Source organism: Cupressus sempervirens, chromosome 2, assembly GCF_028749045.1.
Source record: "Cupressus sempervirens isolate cs-2001-9-10 chromosome 2, ASM2874904v1, whole genome shotgun sequence".
In the NCBI taxonomy this organism is placed as follows: Eukaryota; Viridiplantae; Streptophyta; class Pinopsida; order Cupressales; family Cupressaceae; genus Cupressus; species Cupressus sempervirens.
Genome location: NC_143119.1, coordinates 532,203,500 through 532,220,692, shown reverse-complemented (window position 1 = coordinate 532,220,692; position 17,193 = coordinate 532,203,500). Strand labels below are relative to the sequence as shown.

At 34.9% G+C, this 17,193-nt stretch overlaps 1 protein-coding gene across 10 annotated transcripts in view; it reads left to right on the top strand.

The window, feature by feature from the left end:
• LOC149573299 (Cytidine/deoxycytidylate deaminase family protein) overlaps positions 1–17,193 on the top strand; it is a 235,551-nt gene that overhangs the window by 116,771 nt on the left and 101,587 nt on the right. For all 10 annotated transcript variants that reach the window (XM_089814513.1, XM_089814506.1, XM_089814514.1 and 7 more), the window contains exon 6: positions 2,350–2,413. In XM_089814513.1, coding sequence (XP_089670639.1) covers positions 2,350–2,413 — 64 coding nt within the window. The remainder of the gene's footprint in view (positions 1–2,349; positions 2,414–17,193) is intronic.

Below are 17,193 nucleotides of genomic sequence, written 5' to 3'. Positions count from 1 at the left end.
GTTTGAAATTTTTAAGAAAATATGAAATTATTGAGAAAACAATGAGGATTGTTGCAAAACTTACTAAAAAATGGCTATTGATCTTGTTCATTATCCTCAAACAATTTAGAGTACATTGGAAATGTTATTAGAGTTTGTATAAACTTAGAAGCAACAAAGATAAGACAAAATGATTTTGAACAAACAAAAAAATAATTTTGAGAACTTACTTGTGAATCCGAATTCGCTTGAAAAACCTCTTTGAATCCACTTCAAATCCACAACAAATTGCTCTAAAATGCTGTAAATTTCGTTCTTTTTTCAAACCCCGTTTTTCCTCTCCAAACACCAATTGGCAATCAAAAAAATGTGAAGTGCTTATTTTGGGTCATCAGTACCTATAAGCAGATTACGGCTGATAAGTTTTCAAGATATTGCCCATATTTTGGCAATAAGTACAAGATTTATCTGCAATAAATTGAAAACTTCTCAGTGAGAAGTAATTGAAAAGAAAGTTATGTATTTTTGCACCATGCTCAACTTATTGACGACATTTCTGCGTGATTTGATCTATGATCAGGAGGATTTGGTTGAGTTTCAAGGTAAAATCAGATTGTTGAAGATATTTATTTCTTAGCCTTCATTTCACATTTGCCAGAAGAGTTTGTTTGGAGGGTTTAGAGTGATGCTATTGTTTGATCTGCTGTGAATGAGTTGCTGGGAACAATTTTCATCATTTTGGGGAATTACTTAAATACTGTACAAGTCAAATACTACGCAGAAATGAGCTTCTGTAGTTATGAACTTGATTGCAAGGACTGTACATGATCAGAATTGGTCATACCAGTCTATAATTCACATACATCAGGCTGTACAAATCTGGAATAATCACAAGGGGCTGTATTTGCCCAAAACACTCAAGCAAATTCAGTTTTATAAGCCTGCCAACACTTAGACAGGGCTGTGCAGATTTAAGAAGGGCAGATGGAGTACCTGTAACTGCATCATGGGTGCCGAACATGTCAATTAAAGGGGCATATCAGATCTGAAACTTAGTTTGGGGACAGCATTTTTGGTATGCAATTCATTGTTGATTTTGTTTGAGTATAAATAGGGAGATAAGCTGTATTGTATGTACATTTGGCATCCATTTTTAGTACTAAATATCAAGTTAAATCTGAACTTTCTGTTGGAAGTGTTATTGTGCATTAGGTTATTCAATATTGGGTTGCCATCAATGTTATTAATTTAGCAGACGCAATATTGCTTCTCTTTTTTAATATCTTCATTTGCAATATAGTGTTCTTTTGTATGGGTGTTTGTGATATTCATTAATAAACTGCAAACAAATTAGTAGCACGAAAAGGGGCAGACCCTTACAAAAGAAGACAGCAATCACTAAGACAAATGTGATCATAGGGTGTGGAGATATTAAGTCTCAGCATCCAGGAGTCGCTTCAGTAGTTAAATTAATTTATCATTGCTAATCAATTGATTAGGACTGCTTATAATGAGAAACCAATTGACCAGAAGATTATTTATTGGGTAGTGGTTCTAAGTAATAAAGTGTTCAAGCAAGACAACGGTTAAGAATCCTATTGGCAGTGTTTCACGTAAACATGCATTGATTAGTGAAAGGTGAAATTGCATGTTATGAGGAGACACAATGTGGGAAAGACACAAGACATGACTTTGGAATGCAACCTTCCCAACGTATAAGATGAAGTTCAATTCGTTGGAGGAGATCCATCATTTTGGAAACCTCTAAACTCTTATCCATATATTGGATCTGCTCTTTAGGCATCAGTCTTCTTGGCTAAAACCAGTTACAAGTTCATAGCTGCATATCTGAGATGGCACCATTGATTACAAGAAAGAATAATACATATCTGAATTCATCTGCAATGAATTAATCCCTTCTTTTTTGCTTTTGGTTTGCCAACTATTTAGTTTTAATTTTAGTCAGTATGAGATTGCTTAGGACTGACCTAATGTAACTTGATGTATTCTTGAGTCCCATTTACTTACTTTGGTCACTTGTGGGCATTTATATATTCAGATGCTTTATTTCTATCATAATAATTTGGTATGATTTTTATGTCTGGCAACCTCTTTAGGTGTGATTTGGTAAGATTTCAATTGCTTTGAGAATAAACAAGTTTATGTCACATTTTCTTTGTTCTTGTGCATAATTTCAATGTTTCTAAAGGAAATATCAATGTGTTCCTGTCTTTACTTGTACTTATTCATCGTGGAATTTGAAAACTTGTATTAGTCTTCTGCTAATTGGCACAATGTTTTGAAACAGCAGTTCCAAATCTATATATGTTTTTATAACAAAATGTTGCAATCCTCACTTTTGGTTGACAGTTATGTTTGCCATGCTGAAGTTAATGCCATATTAAATACAAATCATGCTTCAACAATGGGACAGGTTAGTCTATTTTCTGTACAACTATTACCAATAGTAATTAACTTTTCAATATAACAGTATGTAGATTTGAGATTAATAGAAATGTTGTCATAGAAATAATAGAAATTTGTTTAATAAAATTTGGTATATCCAAAATATCTGACGCAACAGAATAGTGCATGCTAACAGAAAATAACTATTTATTTTAGAAGTGAGAATATGATTAAACAAGATGAGAATCAAGCTTTTAATGTCCTCAATTTGGTTCACCATGTAAGACAATTTTTACATATGAGCATGTTGCATGCCAACAAAAATAACTATATTCCAACTGGATAGGTGTAATGTCCCCAGTCAGGAACACTTGTAACTAAGTTAATTTTTAAACTTATTTATTTATTTATTTATTGTAAGAGATTGAAAATGAATTGCAAACAAGTAAGCCCTGTTGTAATGAAATCAGTAATCTCCAGAATTTAGTTTAATATCTACTAATAATAATTTACAAATAGATCCAAACAATTGCAAGATCTAGATCTCACTTGGAAAAATCCTGTTTGGCATCAATCTAATTTTTAGAGATTTAGGCAAATAGCCTGGCTTAAGTAGCCAAATAAGGCCTTGAACGACAATAATCAAATTGATGTTTATAGGGCAGTTTTGATTATATATTGAAAAATATATCTAGACTTGATTAATCGTAATAAAGAGCAACGACTGATTGAGTAGGCAAACAGTAATGATGAGCATTAACAATGGTCACTTAACTATGAAATTAGAAACAAAAAATTGATGACTTGATAAGATAAAAATGAAGGAAATCAGTAACAGGCTTGGCTGACTAGATATTGGGAAAAATAGTTGTTGATTCCGTTTAGTGAAATTCTCGCTGATTACTAAAATTTCACGTATATTTAAACCATTCACTCAGCACAAAAAGTTGCCAAGTTCTTGGTAAAAACTCAGCAACAAAAGAATATAATACCTAGTGATGGAACTCTAAATTTTGGCAAATTTTTAGAGTCCCAAGCACCATGGCAAAGAGAAAATCTTTAGATCTTACCCTCTACTTATATTCAAATAATATGTTTCAAAATACTAGAAGGTCATGATCAGAAGAATATGGAAAAGGAAGCTTAAGCACCAGTCTTGGAGCTTCATAGCAGATAACAGTTGCACAGATTAATGCATGGATATTGAAAGCAAATTCGAATGAGGTTTACATTCTGCAGTTGTTATGAATCCATTTCAGAGTTGGCCTGTTCCAGGGTTAAAAGAAGTAACAGTGAACTTGGAACATCAGAGGAGGACCTGGCACTTAGAGAGAGGAACCAGTATGATTTGGAAAAGAAACAGAGCTATATCCGTCATGCAATTCAGGAATATAACATTCACAAAACCTTGCAAGGTCTTTTGAAAGTTCTGCCTTGTCAACGAAAAAATCATGGAAAGATTCAATAGACCTGGATAGATATGCAGTTATTCGCCAATCTTACTATTGGCGAAGGAAACCCAAAATATGAAAAACAATTCAGTAGGCATAGAGATCGGTTAGATTGCAATTTCTTGAAAAAGTTTCATTGCTTTGTGTACTCCTATTTTCCTAAGATGGTAAAAAAGGATTGTGTGACCACGAGGATCAAAGTCCAAGTTAATTTGATTAATTAGTTCATGGAAATGGACTGCATCGATCTCCCTACTTGCTCTAAGAAGTCACAGTCCCATTCTCCTTTTCTATCCTTGACATCTCCCAGATTCCAATTCCCATCCTCTCCGAATTCTTCATCTCCATGAACAGTTGGACCACACAGAAATCTGGATTCTCATGATAATCATTCTCCTGTATCAAACTCGAGCCTGCTTCATGTGAGGTCTGGAGTTACACAACGAATGGCCTTGAAGTAAGTGTTTTCAGATTGAAATAGTAGAAGACGTCAAAGCACCACTGATTACATTTGTATGATATGCCCAATAATCTTCTGCCGAAAAATTAAAGATAGACATGTTTATTTAAAGCCACTCTTATGTCTGCGATAAAAAATAGACCAATGGATGTGGAGGCTCGGTGGATATGGAATCAAGATTTTGGAGTAAATGGCAAGAAAGAAATACCGAGTGCTATGTTACCAATGAATATATTCTACATGCACATCAATTCATCATGCCTTCTTCAATGGCCACATGCTGATGATTATTTTCGAATTTCCCTCTGAGATATATAAATGCGACAGTCTACAGTGCCTGGAGATAAGTCAAATGATCTACATGTAAACAATATAGACAACCTTCAGTATCGGAAGGATATGAATTGATGATCATGAATAGATAATTGCAAAATCGAAGACACGCAAAATATGGACAAGTCAGTATTTATTGACCAAGACTGTATCATATACACCCCAATGAAATATGGATTCTCAACATTGCATATAAATTATCATCTAACCCCATGTCCGCATGCGGCTGCTTAACTCTATATTCTGCTTAAAAATAAGCATTAAAATGTCCCCATGCAAATTCTTAATCAGCAGAAAAGGATAATTTGGAACCTTCTCCTGTTTTCGTGGAGCAGCAGCTACTTAACAATTACAAATAAAGCTATTGAAAATAGGAGGGGCTGAAGTTAAGCAGCAACTGCATCCTGAAAAAAAGGCCAGGTGTCTTCATAATGTTTCTTCCCTCAATTTTATGTTTCCCTCTGATTTTCTCCTTCCATTTTATATTGATATAAAAATATATTTTGATGACACATTACTTAAAAAAAGTAAGCAGGCAAAATAAGTAGGAAAAATAAGCAGATTTCAAAATTCCATGGAGCCACCTGCTCATAAAAGGTTCCTTAAAATGTAAAGCAGTGGCTGCTAGCCAAATTAAGCTTAGCAGCCCAATGGGGACCTCCCCTAAAAGCCTTCAGTTATCGTTAATTAAGAGAAGTGGTTGTCTGAAGCGGAACCTATGATGGGAAATAGATGCCTTGAAATGAGCAGAATAGGGATGATTGTGTCACAGGAATCCAATGTCAAGTTCGCATATAGTGACTGTGGTGAGTATAAGAACGAAATTTGCCTATGCAGATGTTCGAAGATTGTTAGGGATGGGTCTTGCAAATGATTGTACTCTCCTTTTGTCAAATGCAATCTCCAGTTTGTATAAAGAAAATGCCTTCAAATATGCCTAGAACCTAAAATGGCTTCCATGAATGATTCAAAACAGCAGTACAAAAATTCCATTGCGTACTTTCAACATCACCCTTAATTTCAAAATGAATTATAATGTGTTTATTTAATAAACAAGATGTTTAGGAGTGGGGAAGATTGAGAAACTAATCCCAGCGGTGACAATATTTAAAAAATACAAACTTAAGTCCAATGTTTTGAGAGTACTTAGAAAAGAAGAAAATATAATCAAGGGAGATTTAGTTATCAATTATTTAAGAAGAAATATCATTAATATTAAAGGAGGCGTGGCCTATTTTTTGAGAAGTGATCTTTCAAATTGAAGAATCATGTTCCTTTATTGTTAAAATATAAAGAATGAAAAATAGAGAGGTAGAGTGCAGATTAAAAAAACAAGATATATTTGACAAAAACATTTGAAAGAAGAGATATTCATATATTTATTTGTCTGGAGGAATAAGGAGCAGAATATGACTTTGTAATATATTCTAATATTATATTTCAATGATTTAGCCTTTGCTTTTTGATTATTTGAATGTCATGGACAATTAAATTGCAGTTGATTGGTCCTTAATAATCATTAATTTTTTTTTGTAAGCAATTTATGTCAGATAAGTATACTAGGTCATCTATGGCATTTTAAACTTGATCATCACAGATGTTGTGAAATATTTATTTGTTTCCGGATCTGTGTCCAGTCTGTCTCCCTAACCTTAGGAGTTAAAGCGCAATCGAACATTACAGATATTGTGAAATATTTAACTGTTTCCGAATCTATGTCTATTCTGTCTCCCCAACCTAAGGAGTTAAAGCACAGTCTGGACTAGTTTAGAATTGCATATATATATTTGATTCGTCATGTCTTGATTATTAAACTATTTATAGTTTATGTGCATAGAACATTATAAAGTTGTATGTTATAATCTTCATTGTTGTTGATTCTGTTGCCCAAATAAGCTAAAACACTGGTCCTTTTATCATTGAAGTATTGGATTTATATTTGAAGTCATAAAATCTATAACTTCTTACAAACCTCAAATCCATTGTTAAAAACCTTATGCAAAACATTAATTTCAAATTTATCACATAACTCCATATTAATTGAGTTCAAAGAGCTTGCTAGCCGGAGAACTCCAAAGTGTAAATTTGCTATAAGAAAGCCTTGAACCAATCAGTTAGCATTTGAAGTGAAGGTCTATCCGCTTGGGTGTAGTGGAGCCTAAAGTACAGGGGAATCAAGGCGACTCTCGTTCATTGGCTAGAACTGATTGTAGAATCTTGTTGGAGAATTGACAAGCTTTTGGATGTCCAATCTGCGGTTTTGGGAACCAACACTTGGGATGCAAAAAAAATAAAATCGTTCAAATCTCATTTTGACTGATTTCTTCTTCTCCTTGTGAAAACAAACCCTCCCAACCTTCCATGAGGTTATTTGCAACACTTTGGTGTGGAGTGAAGATTTGAAGTTCATCTAGTTGCAAGTGTAATTGGAGCTTGTTTGAGGCTATCCACACGAAGAAGAGGAATAAGTTCGCTTAGAAATGCTTCAATGATCTTATTTTTGTGCAATATAATCTTTGGTTGCATTGTAGTATCCCGAAAGGATATTTTCCCAATACTTTCATTAGAATAAATTTTCAGAACATAAACAAATGAAGATGCAAAATAAATCAACAATATAAACCAATAGATTCTCATAAAATACGTCAGAATATGTTATTGCATTATACATCAGCAATACAATAACTAGCATTGTAAAATCCAATCTTAAACACAGTTTTATAATCAAATTGGAATGCTAAGAAAAGAAGCTGTAAGCACATGCGAGACAACTGGTGTGATGTCTCCACTGACAATGGGTTTGCATCCATTTTTTACCGACATGAGGGTTTACGTCCTCAATTTGGATGAAAGCTAAAGCTTTCCAAATAACTCTCTCAAGAGAGAGACTGAAATTTGAATCATAAACCAAGAATATAGAAATGAGCTTCTTCTTCGCCTTTTAAAGACCCAACCTGTGACACTTCAGCTTCTGCATTCTTGTCCCTGTCCCTCATGCCACTCATCTCTTATTCACTCCCTTTAATTAAAATTGACTTAATAATTCTGTATTAAGTCATTAAAGGTCATATTTTGGATTGGCCTATTAGTTTTTAATGTCCTAGATAAAGGGGACATTACAGTCCTCCCCTCTCGAGATTGTTTGCCCTCAAACAACTGCAAGCATGTGACCACGATACGTGGGTCCCATATTGACATCATGAATATGCTTTGACAATCCGTTGTGCTATTGTGATATGAACGAAGGACTGAGAATTGCAAAGCCATTCACTGTCTTCCCTTGATAACAATGCATCAAGCGTGCTAATGCCAGGATCCCAAGCCAACCTAGGTGCATGTTTAATCAAAACAACCTGTCGTGTGCTACAATCATATATAAGAAGATCCTCAATCTGATTGAGAATCTCACTCCAATTGAGATCATAAGCACCACTGGGGTCAAATAATTGTGGGAACTCAACTTTGTGCCAACCAACTCTTTAAAACATTACGAACCATGAGAATGTTCCTCCTGGATCCCACAAACAAAAGGGCCATCCACCTTCCCAACTATTTGTAATATCTTGCTGATTTGTGCCCATAATGGGTGGAATATCCCAACCACAATGCTGCACCTCTCACTGTCTTCACTCTAGCTATAGTGCTCACCACATATCTATCCAAGGCTGATTTGTAATCAGTGTTATGGCCCTCTTTCAAGTCAACAGCCTCTTGGTTGCAACAAGTATCAATCCAGAACTCTTGACCAATATCAACGAGTGTGCCATCATCAGACTCAAATAGTGAATTCTCCATTATCCAATCAGCATCTACTTCAAACAAAGGGTTGTCTACCTGTGACACTTCAGCTTCTGTATTCTTGTCCTTGTCCCTCATGCCACTCATCTCTTATTCACTCCCTTTAATTAAAACTGACTTAATAATTCTATAATAAGTCTTCAAAGGTCATATATTGGATTGGGCTATTAGATTTTAATGTCCCAGATAAAGGGGACATTATAGTCCTCCCCTCTCGAGATTTTTTGCCCTCAAACAATTGCAAGCATGTGACCACAATACCTAGGTCCCATATCGACATCATGAATAATGCTTTGACAATCCGCTGTGCTACTGTGATATGAACGAAGGACTAAGAACTGCAAAGCCATTCACCATCTTCCCTTGATAACAATGCATCAAGCGTGCTAATGCCAGGATCCCAAACCAACCCATGTGCATGTTTAATCAGAACAACCTGTCGTGTGCTACCATCATATATAAGAAGAACCTCAATCCAATTGAGAATCTCACTCCAATTGAGATCATAAGCACCACTGGGGTCAAATAATCGTGGGAACTCAACTGTGTGGCGACCAACTCTTTGAAACATTGCGAACCATGGGAATGTTCCTCTTGGGTCCCACAAACAAAGGGCCATCCACCTTCCCAACTATTTGTAATATCTTGCTGCTCTGTGCCTATAATGGGTGGAATATCCCAGCTGCTCAATTGTCACAACACTACACCTCTCACTATATGCACTCTTGCTATAGTGCTCGCTACATCTCTATCCAAGGCTGATTTGTAATCAGTGTTATGGCCCTCTGTCAAGTCAACAACCTCTTGGTTGCAACAAATATCAATCCAGAACTCCTGACCAATATCAATGAGTGTGCCATCATCAGACTCAAATAATAGATTCTCCATTATCCAATCAGGATCTGCTTCAAACAAAGGGTTGTCTACTAGCTGAATGCGATCTGAAAATTTGGTACTTTGTCTCTTGGGACAACTACCTAAGTCATAAGTCTTCTGAATGCTATCTAGTTCATTAATTACTTCTTGGAAAAACTCCTGCCTCTCTTTACTCTCATGTACCCTAGTCTGATTTGTGACCCTAACCTGATTTTTTGCTTCATGAAGAACAACCTTTGTATCAACCAAAGCGTCCTGAGTATCCTTAAGTTCCCTGTTGAGCTCCACAATCTCATTCTTTCCTTAACTCAACTGATTAGCATATATTCCAGCAACTTTAAGGACATATTCCTTGTCAGAAAGCAAACATAAATAATCTGATTTCATAGTTTCAAGAGTTGTTTTGATTGCCAGCAAGTCAGCAACAAGTAAATCTCCTTCCACTCCCCTTTGAGCCTTCCTATGGAGATCCTCAATTGTCTTATGAGTATTGTCATAGCGTACCAAAGATGCCACCACCATGTCCTCACTAACTTTCAATTGGTTCTTTAAGGCATGCATCTCATTATTGTCATGTTGATACAACTCATTGTCTTGCAACGTCATCTTGGATTGGTCCTCCAAATTTATATCATGTGTATAAGAAACACATGGTTCATCACACCTCTCAAGAATATAATCATAAGCCTTAATTTCCTTGCTCCTTTGATTTGAATGCAAAGGTAAGGCTGCTGCTATGACATCATTCTTATGCAAACATTCCTCATTCAAAGATTTCAACATGGTTTTACTTTGAGTAGAACCAACCTCATCAACATGTTCATCAAGGCCAACCTCGAAATTACCAACGTAGAAACTTGTATTTTCCTTATCAATATTCTTCCCATCGCTTTTGAATTACTTTACCTTCCTCCTCACTGTTATTATTCCCATAAAGTCTCATAGGAGTCCCTTTAACCGGTAAACCCATGGAGATCAGCTCACTATCTGTCATGCGATCTTGAAATTTGTTGATTCTATGCTTAATTACTTCCTCCACAAGCTCGAAAGCTGCAGATGAGATCATCAACTTAAATGGACCTTTGCAATATCTATGTTCCCCTCTCCAAAAGGCTAACAAGGTTGACTACAACCTTTTTCAGATTTCAACATCTCCATCAAGAATTGAAGATATAATAGTGTGCATGTGAGTCTTTACACTTCTTGAATGGTAGCTCCTAATTTCCAACAAGAAACATTCTAACAGCTGAAGAATTAAATCATTGCATTCAAGGTCAATCATAATATAAAATAACCCATCTCTGCCATAATATTCAAAATTTGAACCCTTTTGTTAAAAGCAGAGTCTTTGTCTTCATGTAACTCCTCCAAGTTCTTTACTATCAGCTGCAAAACTTTCTTCAACACCACATCATTGTAGGCTTTTGTAGGAGATGTTATTCACATAATCTCATTGAGACAAGAGGCAACTGCAAGCCTCACATCTTTATGTGGATGTTCCATAAACTTGGGTTGGACCAAGTTAACTATTGAAGGTTGTAAAGCCCAATTCGCGAGCCTACAATCTGCCTGCTCTACATTGGTCAAATATGTTTCCATCTCTTCTAATTTGGAGAGAACATCATTAGAGGATTCCATGTGTTCTAGTTGCAACCCAAGTACGTATGGCCATTCCAATTGTTTTTCTTTTGCAAGTTTCTTTGTTGAGGGCCATTGAAAGTATTATTAAATTCATCTAAAAAGACATTGTTTTTCAAATCTTCCATTGTTCTGTTTCTTGTTTCTTCCACAAATGGTTGCACCAATATTAACCCATGTTCACTGGAAATTCTAACTGCAATAAATTACAATCACTCCTGTTCCAGTATTTCACGTTTCATAACACAGAGTTCCTTACCTTCACAAATAATCCTTTTGAGGCATTAAAAAAAGCTTCAAAGGAAGAAAACACAATGCTGCTTGCTCTTATTGTGACAACAAATCTTAAAGTTTGATGAAGTCACCCAGATTAGAATTGAACTAAAAATCTTTATTTATTTATCTATAATCCTTTATCAACTTTAATATGTTTGCCTTAGCATAAAGCTAACATTTGAAATTTCCCCCAATAGCTGTGCTCTTCAGCATAATGCAACCAAACCGAAGCATAAACCATGAAAACCTTCAAACCTGAAAAACTTGGCAATGATGTCCCTCCAAAATTGTATCATTGTTACCAACGTCAAGGATGCTTGATCCCTTTAACTGATATGATGAAGCATCCTGGGCATACTGTACACCTTACTCAGCTACAACCAATGTGCAGTTGTGTTTCTTGTAAGTTGGAAGTCAAAGACTCTCAATGGTAAAACTCCCGTTTTGACAAGCGCACACGTGCTAATTTCCACAGTCTGCAACCCAAAAGTTTTGTAAAGCTCCAAAAGAGAATATATCTAGGACAACATAGTTTTAACATTGCCAGCACACTAGTGACTCTATAAGTATTTTCTACAAAAAAATTTAAGTTCCAATGCTTCTTGAGTGTCCAGTTTAAGCAATGAATCGCTGTAGTGTAACAAACAAATTTTCTTAACTAAAAAGATAGAGCTATATTTTGAATTAAGAACAGATATTAAAACAATACTTAAACCAATTTACCAAAGTGAACATCTTTAATTCCATTTCATGTGAAATTAACTGAATTAACATTCAATTGAAATAACAACCAACTGAAATAACTGATTTCTATCATAATTACAGAAAGAACTTAAATCATTATCATTAATTGTATGATATTCGATATTCATGAGAGAAAGTAAATGCATAGTAAAGGATGGTAGAACATACAAAATCTAATTGGAGAGTCTAGTGATGGTTGTGCAAGCCTCAGCTTTCGGATAAGAGGAGAAGCATTAGCTTAGGCATAACCTTCCAACTGCAGACCACATCAGTCCCCACACAATCTTTTGATAAGAAAGACCCTCCCTACCCTAGGACTAGGCTTGGGGCACTATTAGTCTAACCATCTGAGCAATACAGATATTTAGAATGTTTGCTTAGTAATAGACGGGCATGTTTGATTAACTGGTGCCACTAACATCATGTGATCTATAGAAGGCAAGCATGCCTTCAACGATCTTGGCCAAGATTTTTGGATGGGTTTCTAATACCCGATCACCACTGCTCGACTTGACAACAAGGTAATCTAGATAGACATGCATGAGCTATTGATTAGTTCTTTAAAAGAAATAAAATTATCATATCAATTCTGATTTCTTTTTCTCTTTCTTGCAGAACTTTCTTTCCACCTCTTCACTATCTTTCTTGGCCAACCACCCGGGTGAGTCTTAGGTGTCTATTCATAGAGGATATCAATTCATTTGTTGAAACTTAGTTGATGGAAAATAATATTTTAGTACTGGCATGAAGCCGTCCTTAAGACTCAAGGACTTCTCTTACGATATTTCAGAGGATTAAAATTCGGATTGAAGACAAGCTGATTCAAGATGGAAATCATAGCATGATATATGTATTTGGTTCAGACTTAACATGGTTAGGTAACTTGGTGTGCTTGATCGAATGAACTATTCGATAGACTTAATTTACTTTTCAGCTAAGCATTGCTCATTGAAAATCCTTGAAACTATTTTGCATCTATATTTTCGGATGCAGTACATATACCAAAATAAAGATTAGAAAAACTATTCACATAACCTGATCAATGAAGAAATGGATCTTGATTAACTCTAAATGGTCGACTCTCGAAAGTCTGATTCGCCAATGCCGATTTCAGATTGCGGAGACCCTTTAATAATAGGAATAGTGGTTCGGTTTCACTCCAATATCGGCCATAACAGTAAGGAAAGAAAAAGAGAAGAAGGAATGGGGAAGAACAATAGTATCGATGATCTCTACCAAACATACTCTTGAGCTTATATATAATGAGAACAATATGGATGGCTCGAATAGACGCTGCGACTCTTGTTAGTAGTTACAAGAAGATTATCGGCTTCTTGGTTCACCGATTCAAAAGAAGGAAAATGCCAAGTGCACTCCTCGTCTCTTATAGAGACTTATAATTATAATTATAAGAATTCTAAGGACTCCTTATAAAGAGTTTTATATATATATATATATATATATATATATATATATATATATATATATATATATATATATATATATATATATATCAAGGTTACCAAGAGACTGGGGTACTTGGAAACCTTGGAGACTGGTACTGGTACTTGTACGGCTAATTTTCAAAAATAGGAGATGGGAGTACTTGGAGACGTTAATTGTTGTTTAATAAAGAAATAATTATACATCATTGACAAGTCTTTCTAGAGGTAATTAAGCAAATTGATTGGAAAACTATAGTGGCTATCATTATAATTACTAACATATATGATATAAGTAATAACAAATTTTTAAGGGGTGATGATAGAGGATAAGATTTAGGAGTTTTATGATGCCTTATGCTCAATATTTTTGGTGGGAGACATCAATTGTTGGTTGGGGGACTTTGGAGATGGCAACCAAAACCTTTTGCATCCAAACATTTTTGGGGACGTCTCCGGTACCTAGAGACGTGTCTTCGGTACTGGGGTCTCTGAGACGCGTCCCTAGGTGTAGGAGACGGGGTCTCCTGGTAACCATGATATATATATATATATATATATATATATATATATATATATATATATATTTGCACATAGATATGTTATTTTCGAATGGTGTCATCGTATTATTATTGTGTCCAAGGTTATACCTATTAGGATACACATCTATATACGTGCATATTTGGGAGATTATTTTATCTTCATATCCTCTCAATGTATATGCATATATACATGTATATGTATGTTAATAGAGACGAGCTTCAATAATTTAATACTATGGTGGCACTATACTTTTATACTTATGTGCACAGACACACACACATATAATGAAATGATGAGAGTACCAACATAAACCATTTAAAGGTACACATTTTGATTATGTTTAAATATTTGATGCTTTATTGATTGTCCAAATAGCTCATGCACGTCCAATGTATGTACCCTGTGATGCAGTTGCTAGGTCCTTACCAAGATAGTTAGAGGTCATACCTGTCGATTAGACAAATGGACTAAGGTAGTGCCCCATTTCGTAGATCTCGTTAAGCAATGCTTCCCCCCTTCGTTTGCTCTTGCAACCACCCGTGCAACATTTTCCACAATAATAACAAGTTCTCATGATAAATCCATATCAACATATAACATCAATAGTAGTAAAGAAATTAGTTAATTGCTATCATTCAGAAAACAAGCAACTGCTAACTACCATTGTCAACATATGACAAGTAACGACTATTGTCAACATATGACAAGTAACGACTAACTACCATCATCAACATATGACAAGCAATGGCTAACTACCATCATCAATAAACGATTATACATAATAATTGATAACAACCAAATTCATATGAAATAACGGTTACATATAACTACCCTTTTCACATGAACAGGGAAAAACAATAGTTTTTAACTAATCATCTCAATGGCTATAATAAAATTTTAAATAGGTCAAAATTTTGGGATGTAACATGCAATGTATGGGCATTTCTTGGAATCCGAATATCTTTCTTTGAAAGATGTCTTGTGTCAACAGTTCATACAATTCTTTGTGCTCCAATCCTCTTGAGTACATATGTTATAGGATTCTGAGTAGGTGTCATTACTTTCAAGATATTCCTTATGAGTGCAAGTGCAATCAAATAATGCTAAGCCATTACTTTTAGATGTTTAGCAGTTCCTTCTGTAACACTAGACTTCAGGACAAACCAAATTTCTTGTTCACAGCATACTAAAATGAAGAGTTGCTCCAAGTAGAGAAATACTTGAATCAATTGAGGACAGTTATAAATCCTTCAACACATTAAAAACACAAGCAATTGTAGAAGTTGATTCGGCTCAATTCATATCTGCATAAATGTAGAGTTACGACAAACATTTTACTTTACCAGATCGAAACAAATTTCCTACAACCGACCCACTACATACCCCTAATAGCAATAGCAATTGTAAATGTGAAGACCACTTTCGCACTTTGTGTGAATGAGAAATATTACAACAACAGACCTGTCACAAAGATCCTTCGCAGTGTTCTAGCCCTAAAATGGAGATCAACTATGCCAAGCAGTGAAGTATTGAGGGAGAACGAACATTTGGCAACCTGAAAGAATTATTTGGTTTGGCCTTTTATGGATGAAGGAACATTGGAAATATTATTGGTGACATTTCTCAAATTGGAAGATTATTTTTGCCTAAATTGGTTAGATTGGGGCTATTCTAGAAATAGGTTTTTGATTCTCCCCTAGCGAAATCCTTTGCAAAATCCTTGTATGCAATGTGTAAGTAACGACACAAGTTCGTGCGTTACAATGCCGGCAAAGAAGAGCTCGTCCTTGCAATTTTGGACCGTTACAATCTAAAACCGCAGATTACCTCAAGACAAATGGAATCTTGCGCCAGTGTTCAATGTAGCACTAGAAATGATTTTCAACAATTCACGCAGTTGTTCCATTTGTAATGTCATTGGCACTTGGACTCTTAAGATACGACAACCTCTGAATTGTATTATTGGTAACTACTAATGCGTTTCTCTGCAGACCAGACAATTGAATTCTTCAAAATACACCTTCCTTTTTATATTAAACATATTCGTATCATAAATGAGTTGAGCATATTGATGTTGTTTGGATGATTAATATCAATGTCACATTCCTATACAAAAAACCACAACACCTTGCAATTTAATACAGCATGGCTTTAGTCGACATCCATATGTAGAGCGATTAGAATATGTTTAGAAACAACAAAACTCAACCTTAATGGCATTTGAAAGAAATTATGTTTCTGATACCAGTGTCCTCAACACGAAGAAACTTTTGTCTTTACTAGATGAAGAAACTTGCTTAAACATATGTCACGACAGCTCGATACATTTTAATGTTGTTTCTATCAAGGGCTTAAAAGAATCACCATATGCCTCTTGATTGTTATTATTACCAATTGCCTTGAAAGGTCCACAATTTTCAAATACTATTCACCTATTCAAAATATTAGTATTTTTAATCTCCAACTATGGGCGCCGCTACAAATTACTTTCCCCATTGATAAAGTTTTCTTTTTAGAAGTCCATTAAAATCATTTGGCCTCTAATCTTCAAATGATAAATTTGTCTTAGCATGCAAGGTTTAAACCTTTTTCCACCACAAACTAACCTTCCTCAGATAATGATGAAAAACAATAGAACTCTGCCAATATAGTTTTGTAATACTTCTCCACAAAAATAGACTTTTATGGCGATTTACAAGGTTCTGAAAAAATAATTTATTCTCCAGAATAACGAAATTCACAGCAGAAATGAAACTTCTATGACATTTATTGTTTGTCTCTCCATAATCCATGCAACTTCATTATACTCATTTCAGCAGGCTTATTATGACGCCCTCCAAATATATTGATTTGAAATTCAATCACTTTGAAACGAATAGATATAACTTGTGATATATCAGTTTTCACTTAAAACTAAAAAATTCTACGAGGCATCTGATATGCACCGTCTTTGTTTTCAACAATTTCACTCTTGTAAAATTTGTCTTTGATATATCTTTTTGTATCTAAACAACATTTCACAAGCTGGCAGGAAAACCCTGCTCTGATACCATTGTAGTATCCCAAAAGGATATTTTCCCAATACTTTCCTCAGAATATAATTTCAGAACATAAACGGATGAAGATGCAAAATAAACCAACAATATAAACCAATAGATTCTCATAAAATACCTTAGGATATGTTATTGCATTATACATCAGCAATACAAAAACTAGCATTGTAAAATCCAATCTTAAACACAGTTTT